Here is a 12,788-nt window from a genome sequence, read left to right on the forward strand (position 1 = left end):
CTATATATGGGTATGTGTTTGGTTAAGTGTTTGTGGGAGATTGTTTCTTGTTTCGCCTGCGTGAGCCTCACAAGACTGTTTTGTTGTTCGTGAGTTCTTCGTGTTTGTTATTTTGGTGTTTGTTCTCTTTATTTAAAAATAAATAAAAGATGAGCATCCACATTCCTGCTGCGTTTTGGTCCTCTATCCCCGACGACAACCGTGACAGCCTTTAACTAGTTAAATCATGTTTCTAGTCTATTGCATTAGTTAGTGTAACCATTGATGTCCCAGGACCAAGATTGGTAGACACTGTTGAAGTGTATAATTATAATACATCCACTGTTTCACACGACGACAGCCTGGTTTGTAATGACTAAGTGAAAACACATTTTTAGAAATGTTTGCACATTTATTGAAAATTAATTACAGATATATCTAATTCACATAAATATTCACACCCCTGAGTCAATACATGTTACAATTACCTTTGGCAGTGATTACAGCTGTGAGTCTTTCTGGGTAAGTCTCTAAGAGCTTTGCACATCTGTATAGTTCAATATTTGCCCATTATTCTTTTAAAAATTCTTCAAGCTCTGTCTAATTGGTTGTTGATCATCGCTAGAGAACAATTTTCAAGTCTTGCCGTAGACTTTCATGCCGATTTCAGTCAACTGTAGCTGCTCTGCTCAGACTTCAAACGCATCATCGGCATGTCATGTGTTGCTGTCATGTTGTTGTCATGTTGTGTTGCTACCATGCTGTGTTGTCATGTTGTGTTGCTGCCATGTTGTTGTCATGTTGTGTTGCTACCATGCTGTGTTGTCATGTGTTGCTGCCATGCTATGTTGTCGTCTTAGGTCTCTCTTTATGTAGTGTTGTGTTGTCTCGTCGTCATGTGTGTTTTGTCCTATATTTTTCTTTAATTTATTTTGAATCCCAGCCCCCGTCCCTGCAGGAGGCCTTTAGCCTTTTGGTAGGCCGTCATTGTAAATAAGAATTTGTTCTTAACTGACTTGCCTAGTTATAAAATAAAGGTAATACAAATAAATACAAAGTTTGAGCCAAATGATGCCTCGTTCCTGGTTCTTCATGGGATGTGTGAAGTGGTATGAGTCCCTGAATCAAAATATAAATAAACAATATGAAAATCTGCATACACACGTTCTTATTTTGTATCAGTTTAAACATTTATTTTGGAATTAAATTCTGACAGTTGTTCTTAAAACAAACAAGGTAATAAAAAAAGAATCATCAGAAGACCAGACAGACGGACACTTACAACGAAACAATAACGGTATGAAAAACAACGTGAAGGTAAGAGACAACACAGAATGATGCCTTTAAAACAAGACCAGAACGCTTAGAACAAAACAGTAACAACCATGTGAACAAAACAACAGTAACAACCATGTGAACAAAACAACAGTAACAACCATGTGAACAAGACAAAAGTAATAACCATGTGAACAAAACAAGAGTAACAACCATGTGAACAAGACAAAAGTAATAACCATGTGAACAAAACAAGAGTAACAACCATGTGAACAAGACAAAAGTAACAACCATGTGAACAAAACAAGAGTAACAACCATGTGAACAAAACAAGAGTAACAACCATGTAAACAAGACAACAGTAACAACCATGTAAACAAGACAACAGTAACAACCATGTAAACAAGACAACAGTAACAACCATGTGAACAAAACAAGAGTAACAACCATGTGAACAAAACAAGAGTAACAACCATGTGAACAAGACAACAGTAACAACCATGTGAACAAGACAACAGTAACAACCATGTGAACAAGACAACAGTAACAACCATGTGAACAAGACAACAGTAACAACCATGTGAACAAGACAACAGTAACAACCATGTGAACAAGACAACAGTAACAACCATGTGAACAAGACAACAGTAACAACCATGTAAACAAGACAACAGTAACAACCATGTGAACAAGACAACAGTAACAACCATGTGAACAAGACAACAGTAACAACCATGTGAACAAGACAACAGTAACAACCATGTGAACAAGACAACAGTAACAACCATGTGAACAAGACAACAGTAACAACCATGTGAAATGTAACAGGGAAAGAGTTACAACCGAGTATGCATCCTAAATGGCACCCTTTTTCACAGAACTAGAATGAGTAGAACAGGCTTCCCCATCCAGTACACTTATATGCCATATTCCCTATATAGTGCACTTCTTTTGATAAGAACTCTGGTTAATTAAAAGTAGTGCACTATATAGACCAGGCATAGGCAACCTTGGTCCCAGAGGGCATCAGCCACTTCATGTTTTTGATTGAAACGAACTGGAAGACCAGGTGTGTTGAATTTAGGTATTCACTGAACTGTTCAATTAGCTCAGTAGCTCAGTGTGGTGCCTAGTTGGGATAAAATCCTGCAGTACTCCAGCAACAGGGTTGTCTAACCCTGGTGTAAAGGGTCCGGGAACAGGGTCGTCTACCCCTGGTGTATAGGGTCCAGCAACAGGGTTGTCTACCCCTGGTGTAAAGGGTCCAGGAACAGGGTCGTCTACCCCTGGTGTAAAGGGTCCAGGAACAGGGTTGTCTACCCCTGGTGTATAGGGTCCAGGAACAGGGTTGGCGACAGAGACGGAGGGAACAGAGACGGAGGGAACCTGGGAACAGAGATGGAGGGAACAGAGACAACAGAGACGGAGGGAACCTGGGAACAGAGACGGAGGGAACAGAGACGGAGGGAACCTGGGAACAGAGATGGAGGGAACAGAGACAGAGGGAACAGAGACGGAGGGAACAGAGACGGAGGGAACCTGGGAACAGAGATGGAGGGAACAGAGACAGAGGGAACAGAGACGGAGGGAACAGAGACGGAGGGAACCTGGGAACAGAGATGGAGGGAACAGAGACAGAGGGAACAGAGACGGAGGGAACAGAGACGGAGGGAACCTGGGAACAGAGATGGAGGGAACAGAGACAGAGGGAACAGAGACGGAGGGAACAGAGACGGAGGGAACCTGGGAACAGAGATGGAGGGAACAGAGACAGAGGGAACAGAGACGGAGGGAACCTGGGAACAGAGATGGAGGGAACAGAGACAGAGGGAACAGAGACGGAGGGAACCTGGGAACAGAGATGGAGGGAACAGAGACAGAGGGAACCTGGGAACAGAGACGGAGGGAACAGAGACGGAGGGAACAGAGACGGACTTTACACTCCTATCCAAACAAACACAGTCAACCAAAACGCTTTAAATGAAAAGAAATGTACTACTGCATCGTGTCTGTTTAAAAAAACATTAAGAAAAACGATTCATTTATTTGTTATCCTTCTCAATTAACTGACCAATATGATGAGAATGTATGAAGAAATATATTTAATTCATCCAGTGTTAAGGCACATGGCTTCCTGGCACATAAAGGAACATTTCATAAAGGCTGGTATGATTTATGAAAAGACAAAGGCAGCAAACAGTCATTTTAAAAACATCAAGAAAACCATAGACTGCTTAAAACGTCCCTGCAGTTCAGGAACCAGCACTTACTTTATGTGTATTTGGCTTAAAGAGAGCATCACAATATGGACACTGACCTGACAACACTTTGAGATGGTTTAACTTCATCTAAACTGAAGAATATAATAATGTTGAGTGACAAAAGATTTGGCTTTGGTATGGATGCAATTAACTCTTCCATTTCAATATTCTACAACAACACAAACAGCATTAGGAAAAACATTTTTTGTTGTTGTTGTAAGAATGTCATACGGAATGACCCATTTTACATCAACGTGTGAAAAAGAAACCATCATTCAAAAATAGTTTACAAAATCCACTTGTTGGTGTATTATTTGGCTTGTTACAGAGTTTCTCTGCATATTGGAATGTGACAGTTTATTACATTGAGATTAAAGTAGGAAATTAGCATCCGCTTTGCAGCGATAATCTCAATAGCTCTAACTAAGTAACTTTTAGTTCTCAATGGTACCCTATTCCCAATGAGTCCTGGTCAAATATAGGGCACTATACAGAGAATAGGGTGCCAATTTGGGACGCAACACAGGTAACTCATAGGGTCGGGGAAGACACAAGCAAGGAAGAAAAACACGATACTAAATCTAACTTCTTTATGAAAACAGCCCTAATGTTGGAAACAAACATCATTATGTTTTCATCCAGTCTCACATGTATTTATTTTCAAGCTATAGCACACTGTTAACGGCACATTGCTTCTGAGAAGCAGACTTCTAAACAAGCAGGTAGCATTGGCTGCATCAAGCCCTGCATCAAGCCCTGCATCAAGCCCTGCATCAAGCCCTGCTTACAGTACATTAAGGAGGAACACTGAAAGGCAGGAAGCCTAGCGGGTTAAGACTGTTGGGCCAGTAACCGAAAGGTCGCTGGCTGGAATCCCCGAAATGACCGGGGAGGGGGGGAATCTGTCGACGTGCCATTGAGCAAGGAACTAAAATCTAATTGCTCCAGGCTCGCCATCAATAATGGCTGATCCCAGGCCTTGACCCCGCTCTCCGAGGCTATGTCTCAGGGGGAGGTTGGGATGTGCAAAAAAAAAATATATATATATAAATTTCCAATTCACATGTGTATAATACACTCTTCTTGTACACGTGTGAAATAGAAGAAATAAACACCGACCTAATTATTATTAAATAACCATTTAAGAGCAACGGCACTTTGGTACAGGGTGAATAGGTTACCAGGTATCGCTGAAGGGGATGGATACGAAGGAGAACAGTAGCTCTGTGCTCCTCCCCATCAGAGAGAAGAAATAGTTCCAAACACACTGATAACAGAAAGCCTGTGGTTACTGCTCTCTGGTTTCAAACAAAATCCTCTCCAGTTTAAAATAAAGGACATCTTTCTTCCAAAATTCTAATAAACATAGAAAGTCCAGTTGCATAAACTCTACTCTGATTATTATTTTTTTTGTATTTTTATATAAAAGGCCCAGTGCAATGGTCCGTCGAATCACGATTTCTGTTGCGTCAGTATCCCGCCTGGTCTCAAATGGTACAGGATGGTGCCGTGGGGAATGTTTTGCTTGCACACGTTTAGGTCCCTTGATACCAATCGAGCAACGATTTTAACGCCACAGCCACGTGAAACACTGTTGCTGTCCAAACCCAATAGAGTATCTTTGGAATGAGATGGAACAGGCTGCTGGCGGCATGAATGTACCGCCGTCCAATCAGCAGCAACTGTGTGATGCCATCGTCTCAGCATGGACCAACATCCCTGTAGAATGTTTCCAACACCTTTTATAATCCATGCCCACAAAGAATTCAGGCGCTGTAGGCAAAGGGGGGGTCCGACTCGGTACTAAATGGGTGTACCTAATAAAATGTCCGGTGAGTGTATATTTCCACAATATGATATTGTAATAATACTGTGAAATTGTGAAAACTATAATAATGCCCCTTTTAGTGTTAAAAGCTGTTTGAAAAGACTACCTCAAATCTCAGCCTGTTTTGGTGGGATGTCGTTTTGGCTTGCCTGGTGACATCACCATGCGGTATATTAGTTCACAGACCAATAAGAAAAAGGTTTTAATTTTCAGTTTTCCCCCCTCCCCACTCAAACCACTCCCAGGCAGTCCTAGCTAAATTCTTGCTTGAGAAATTGATATTGTCAAGGAAGCTATTTTTTTTTGTTTCTTTTTGAACCTTTTTAATTGAAAACAATCAATCAAGTTAAGGAAGTTAAATTGTTACCCAGAAATGATTTGATATGGAGATAAAAAAGCGGCTGCTATTGGACCTATAACATAAAACATCTAAAATGTACATGATAATGATGATAATGACTTTTGATAAAATAATCCTCTTGAAAAATAGAATTCAATAGAGCTATCATGTAAATCTGAGAGGAATAATATATAGATATAAAGGTTATAATACATCATAGAGAGGTGGTTTGGAGCCACGAGTGTTCTTTAGGACAGGTGGTCTGAGGGTGGTCTGGTTTGTCTGTAGGTGGGAGGAACCTGTGTTCAGGTGGTGGTCTGTGTGCCGTAGTGTCATGGTTCTCATAGTTCCGCCTGTAGGCTGCAGACTGGGAGCCACCAGCAGGGGGCAGAGTCAGTTGGATGGTTTCTGACTGGGGTGTGGTCAGAAGGGGTGTGGAAGTGATCAAGCTGGATAGACTCAGGTCCGAGAGATCAAGAAGACTAATGTCCTGACAGTCATTGTCCTGGGTGAGAGGAGCCTGGAGGTCATCAGGCCCAGGCCCTGCCATGCTCCCAGCCCCTGCCATGCTCCCAGCCCCTGCTCCAGCCATGCTCCCAGCCCCTGATCCAGCCCCAGCCCCTGCCATACTCCCAGCACCTGCCATGCTCCCAGCCCCTGCTCCAGCCATACTCCCAGCCCCAGCTCTAGCCATACTCCCAGCCCCTGCTACAGCCCCTGCCATACTCCCAGCCCCTGCTCCAGCCATACTCCCAGCCCCTGCTCCAGCCATTCTCCCAGCCCCTGCTCCAGCCATATTCCCAGTCCCTGCTCCAGCCATATTCCCAGTCCCTGCTCCAGCCATATTCCCAGTCCCTGCTCCAGCCATTCTCCCAGCCCCTGCTCCAGCCATACTCCCAGTCCCTGCTCCAGCCCCAGCTCCAGCCATACTCCCAGCTCCAGCCATACTCCCAGCTCCAGCCATACTCCCAGCCCCAGCCATACTCCCAGCCCCAGCCATACTCCCAGCTCCAGCCATACTCCCAGCCCCAGCCATACTCCCAGCCCCAGCCATACTCCCAGCCCCAGCCATACTCCCAGCTCCAGCCATACTCCCAGCCCCAGCCATACTCCCAGCTCCAGCCATACTCCCAGCTCCAGCCATACTCCCAGCTCCAGCCATACTCCCAGCCCCAGCCATACTCCCAGCCCCAGCCATACTCCCAGCCCCAGCCATACTCCCAGCCTCAGGCTGAGGAGCTTCTTTGGCTTTGGTATAAGGCAGAGTATCAGTCTCTGTGGAGGCTAGTGTGTACTGATCATCATCTTCAAGCCTCCTCTGACTGTCTCCAGGACTGCCCCAGCCCTTCCCCTGAACCTTCCCAGCCTCATCCCCTCGTAAGGATAGGTCCAGACAGCCCTCGGGGCTCTTGGCCGGGCCCCTGGTGAAGCTGTACTGGTTCTGGGTGGAGGTGGTCCTGTGGCTGCAGTCTTTAGTCAAGGGTCCGGCGAAGGAAAGCGAAGACAGGAAGGGCGGTCTGAGATGAAGAAGTGACCCGGCCTGGACCCGGCTGAGACTGAGGATGTTTCTACGTGTGTCACTGGGCAGTTTGTCCAGCTGCCTGCCAACCTGGACTGGAGTGGGGAACAGAGAGCTCTGACATGCCCTGTAGAAGTATCTGAATGGAGAGAGAGAGAGAGAAAGGAGAGGAAAAAAATGTAACTTTTTTTGTTAACATTTTAGTCATTTAGCAGACGCTCTTATCCAGAGCAACTTACAGTAGTGAATGCATACATTTCATTAAAAAAAAATTCTCCCCGTACTGGTCCCCCGTGGGAATCGAACCCACAACCCTGGCGTTGCAAACACCATGCTCTACCAACTGAGCCACACGGGACCTGAGTCAGGGTGATGAAACCATACTCTCTATATAGTGCACTACTGAATAGAGCCCTACGGGTTGGCTACTTTTGACCAGATTGCACCATTGTCGGGCACTCAAGCATTCAATGTTTGAATCTCAAACTGAACTCTTCGAGCACGGCATCACTCGATATGCCTGTTCACGAGTCAATCTTAAACGCTAGTTGTCGAGTCATCGAGTTCACCAATTACTTCTCTGATAGAGTTCAGTGTGTCAAATCGGAGGGCCTGTTGTCCGGGCCTCGGGCAGTCTCTATGGGGGTGCCACAGGGTTCAGTTCTTGGGCCGACTCTTTTCTCTGTATACATCAATGATGTCGCTCTTGCTGCTGGTGATTCTCTGATCCACCTCTACGCAGACGACACCATTCTGTATACTTCTGGCCCTTCTTTGGACACTATGTTAACAACCCTCCAGACGAGCTTCAATGCCATACAACTCTCCTTCCGTGGCCTCCAACTGCTCTTAAATGCAAGTAAAACTAAATGCATGCTCTTCAACCGATCGCTGCCCGCACCTGCCCGCCCGTCCAGCATCACTACTCTGGACGGTTCTGACTTAGAATATGTGGACAACTATAAATACCTAGGTGTCTGGTTAGACTGTAAACTCTCCTTCCAGACTCACATTAAGCATCTCCAATCCAAAATTAAATCTAGAATCGGCTTCCTATTTTGCAACAAAGCATCCTTCACTCATGCTGCCAAACATACCCTCGTAAAACTGACTATCCTACCGATCCTTGACTTCGGCGATGTCATTTACAAAATAGCCTCCAACACTCTACTCAGCAAATTGGATGCAGTCTATCACAGTGCCATCCGTTTTGTCACCAAAGCCCCATATACTACCCACCACTGCGACCTGTATGCTCTCGTTGGCTGGCCCTCACTACATATCAGTCGCCAAACCCACTGGCTCCAGGTCATCTATAAGTCTTTGCTAGGTAAAGCCCCGCCTTATCTCAGCTCACTGGTCACCATAGCAACACCTACCCGTAGCACGCGCTCCAGCAGGTATATCTCACTGGTCATCCCCTAAACAACACCTCCTTTGGCAGCCTTTCCTTCCAGTTCTCTGCTGCCAATGACTGGAACGAACTGCAAAAATCACTGAAGCTGGAGACTTACATCTCCCTCTCTATCTTTAAGTATCAGCTGTCAGAGCAGTTTACAGATAAACTGTACCTGTACATAGCCCATTTGTAAATAGCACACCCAACTACCTCATCCCCATATTATTACGTACCCTCTTGCTCTGTTGCACCCCAGTATCTCTACTTGCACATCATCATCTGCACATCTACCACTCCAGTATTAATGCTAAATTGTAATTATTTTCACCTCTAGGGCCTATTTATTGCCTTACCTTCCTACTCTTCTACATTTGCACACACTGTACATAGATTTTCTCAATTTTTCTTTTCTATTGTGGTATTGACTGTACATTTGTTTATGTGTAACTCAGTGTTGTATTTGTCACGCTGCTTTGCTTTATCTTGGCCAGGTCGCAGTTGTAAATGAGAACTTGTTCTCAGCTGGCCGACCTGGTTAAATAAAGGTGAAATAAAATAAAATAAAAATCGAGGGCTCCATTGAGTCCTTCGCAAGCCTCTCTATTGAGTGGGCATCATTTGTGGACTCGGTGTCCTTGGCAGAAACTTCTTCCCATGAATCTCATTGTTACCTAGCAACAACATCGTCAAAACTACTTAGTCATCAAAAATAGTCTGAATAAGTCAACAAAAATAAATAAATCTGTCACACATTTTTCCATTTAGCAGATGAGTTTAGTGATTGAAGGAGTGGTATATCTGACGTTTGATAATGTACACAAAAACTTTTCCATTTAGCTAAACCTGAGCCAACCATTTAATATGAAACGAAAGAGAAGCTAACCACAGATGCTCTCGATGGTGCAGCTGAATACATTTTTTGGAGGATCTGAGGGCCCATGCCAAATCTTTTCAGCCTCCTGAGGGGGGAAGAGGCGTTTTGTTGGACCATGTTAGATCCTTGGTGATGTGGACATTGAAGAACTTGAATCTCTCTAAGGAGAGAGTGGTTTTGTTTTTACAACTTTCTCCCTGTCTATCTGAGTTTGCGTCTGTCACTGCCTGAGTGCACTGCCCATGTTCCATAACGAGTCATGCTAGCACAAGACAGGTCCCGGAAAAATGCTCACAAATGGATTTAGATTGTTTTTTTTTACTTCGAGTGCGTATCGTCTCAATGTTCATTTTGGACAAAACACTTGTGGACTATCACTATCGAACACATCAGCAATTGGCCACTTGATAAACATTTTAAACATAAACATAAAGGGCTTAGGAGCCAAGTGTTCGCTTTGAGATTCAGACATCTATATAAAGTGCACTACTTTTATTCCCTATATAGGGCTCTGGTCTAAAGTAGGGCACTATACAGGGCTCTGGTCTAAAGTAGGGCACTATACAGGGCTCTGGCCTAAAGTAGGGCACTATACAGGGCTCTGGCCTAAAGTAGGGCACTATACAGGGCTCTGGTCTAAAGTAGGGCACTATACAGGGCTCTGGTCTAAAGTAGGGCACTATACAGGGCTCTGGCCTAAAGTAGGGCACTATACAGGGCTCTGGTCTAAAGTAGGGCACTATACAGGGCTCTGGCCTATAGTAGGGCACTATACAGGGCTCTGGCCTATAGTAGGGCACTATACAGGGCTCTGGCCTATAGTAGGGCACTATACAGGGAATAGGGTGCCATTTGGGACATAGTCCCAGACAGACCAAGCAGACCAGACCGACCAGACAGACCAAGCAGACCAGACCGACCAGACCAGACAGACCAGACCAGACCAAACAGACCAGACCAGACAGACCAAACAGACCAGACCAGACAGACCAGACCAGACCAGACCAAACAGACCAGACCAGACCAAACAGACCAAGTATCTATAGCCACAGTAAAACGAGTCCTATATCGACATAACCTGAAAGGCTGCTCAGCAAGGAAGAAGCCACTGCTCCAAAATTGCCATTAAAAATGCCAGACTACGGTTTGCAACTGCACATGGGGACAAAGATAGTACTTTTTGGAGAAATGTCCTCTGGTCTGATGAAACAAAAATATAACTATTTGGCCATAATGACCATTGTTATGTTTGGAGGAAAAAGGGGGAGGCTTGCAAGCCGAAGAACACCATCCCAACCGTGAAGCACGGGGGTGGCAGCATCATCTTGTGGGGGTGCTTTGCTGCAGGAGGGACAGGTGTACTTCACAAAATAGATGCATCATGAGGCAGGAAAATTAAGTTGACTGTGCCTTTAAACAGCTTGGAAGATATATTGAAGCAACATCTCAAGACATCAGTCAGGAAGTTAAAGCTTAGTCGCAAATGCGTCTTCCAAATGGACAATGACCCAAGCATACTTCCAAAGTTGTGGCAAAATGGCTTAAGGACAACAAAGTCAAGGTATTGGAGTGGCCATCACAAAGCCCTGACCTCAATCCTATAGAAAATTTGTGGGCAGAACTGAAAAAGCGTGTGCGAGCAAGGAGGCCTACAAACCTGACTCAGTTACACCAGTTCTGTCAGGAGGAATGGGACAAAATTCACCAAACTTATTGTGGGAAGCTTGTGGAAGGCTACCTGAAATGTTTGACCCAAGTTAAACAATTTAAAGGCAATGATACCAAATACTAATTGAGTGTGTAAACTTCTGACCCACTGGGAATGTGATGAAAGAAATAAAAGCTGAAATAAATCACTCTCTACTATTATTCTGACATTTCACATTCTTAAAATAAAGTGGTGATCCTAACTGACCTAAGACAGGGAATTTTTACTAGGATTAAATGTCAGGAATTGTGAAAAACGGAGTTTAAATGTATTTGGCTAAGGTGTATGTAAACTTCCGACTTCAACTGTATGTGAGAAGGCTGTTCATTGACTACAGCTCAGCATTCAACACCATAGTGCCCTCAAAGCTCATTAATAAGCTAAGGACCCTGGGACTAAACACCTCCCTCTGCAAAATGGATCCTGGACTTCCTGACGGGCTGCCCCCAGGTGGTAAGGGTAGGTAACAACACATTCACCACGCTGATCCTCAACACTGGGGCCCCTCAGGGGTGCGTGCTCAGTCCCCTACTGTACTCCCTGTTCACTCATGACTGCACGGCCAGGCACGACTCCAACACCATCATTAAATTTGCCGATGACAACAGTGGTAGGCCTGATCACCAACAAACTATCATGGTCCAAACACACCAAGACAATCATGAAGAGGGCACGACAAAGCCTATTCCCCCCTCAGGTTAGTGAAAAGATTTGTCATGGGTCCTCAGATCCTCAAAAGGTTCTATACATCAAGAGCATCCTGACTGGTTGCATCACCGCCTGGTATGGCAACTGCTCGGCCTCCGACCGCAAGGCACTACAGAGGGTAGTGTGTACAGCCCAGTACATCACTGGGGCCAAGCTTCCTGCCATCCAGGACCTCTATACCAGGCGGTGTCAGAGGAAGGCCCTAACAATTGTCAAAGACTCAACAAGGCAGTTAACCCACTGTTCCCTGTAGGCCGTCGTTGAAAATAAGAATTTGTTCTTAACTGACTTGCCTAGTTAAATAAAGGTAAAATAAAAAAATTAATTGGAGCGTCATGTCTAGGTTCAAAAGGCTCCTTAACAGCTTCTACCCCCGAGCCATAAGACTCCTGAACAGCTAATCAAAGGGCTACCCAGACCCCACGTTAACACTGCTGCTACTCTCTGTTTATCATCTATACATAGTCACTTTAACTCTACCTACATTACCTCAATTACCTCAACTAACTTGTGCCCCCACACATTGAATCTGTACCAGTACCCCCTGTATATAGCCTCCACATTGACTCTGTACTGGTACCCCCTGTATATAGCCTCCACATTGACTCTGTACCGGTACCCCCTGTATATAGCAAACACACTGACTCTGTACCGATAGCCCCTGTATATAGCCTCCACATTGACTCTGTACCGGTACCCCCTGTATATAGCCTCCACATTGACTCTGTACCGGTACCCCCTGTATATAGCCTCCACATTGACTCTGTACCGGTTCCCCCTGTATATAGCCTCCACATTGACTCTGTACCGGTTCCCCCTGTATATAGCCTCCACATTGACTCTGTACCGGTACCCCCTGTATATAGCCTCCACATTGACTCTGTACCGGAACCCCCT

General features: G+C 44.9%; 1 protein-coding gene and 1 non-coding gene across 2 annotated transcripts in view; both read right to left on the bottom strand.

The window, feature by feature from the left end:
- Positions 1 to 3,333: 3,333 nt before the first annotated feature.
- Positions 3,334 to 12,788, bottom strand: part of atp10a (ATPase phospholipid transporting 10A) — a 206,094-nt gene continuing 196,639 nt past the window's right edge. Inside the window, exon 21 of the mRNA XM_082962802.1 lies at positions 3,334 to 7,341. Coding sequence (XP_082818928.1) covers positions 5,898 to 7,341 — 1,444 coding nt within the window. The 3' untranslated portion in view covers positions 3,334 to 5,897. The remainder of the gene's footprint in view (positions 7,342 to 12,788) is intronic.
- trnaa-ugc (transfer RNA alanine (anticodon UGC)) lies at positions 7,487 to 7,562 on the bottom strand. Its single transcript has one exon. It is a non-coding gene; the product is annotated as a tRNA-Ala (tRNA).

Source organism: Salmo salar, chromosome 16 (genome assembly GCF_965601325.2).
Source record: "Salmo salar chromosome 16, fSalSal1, whole genome shotgun sequence".
Lineage (NCBI taxonomy): Eukaryota > Metazoa > Chordata > Actinopteri > Salmoniformes > Salmonidae > Salmo > Salmo salar.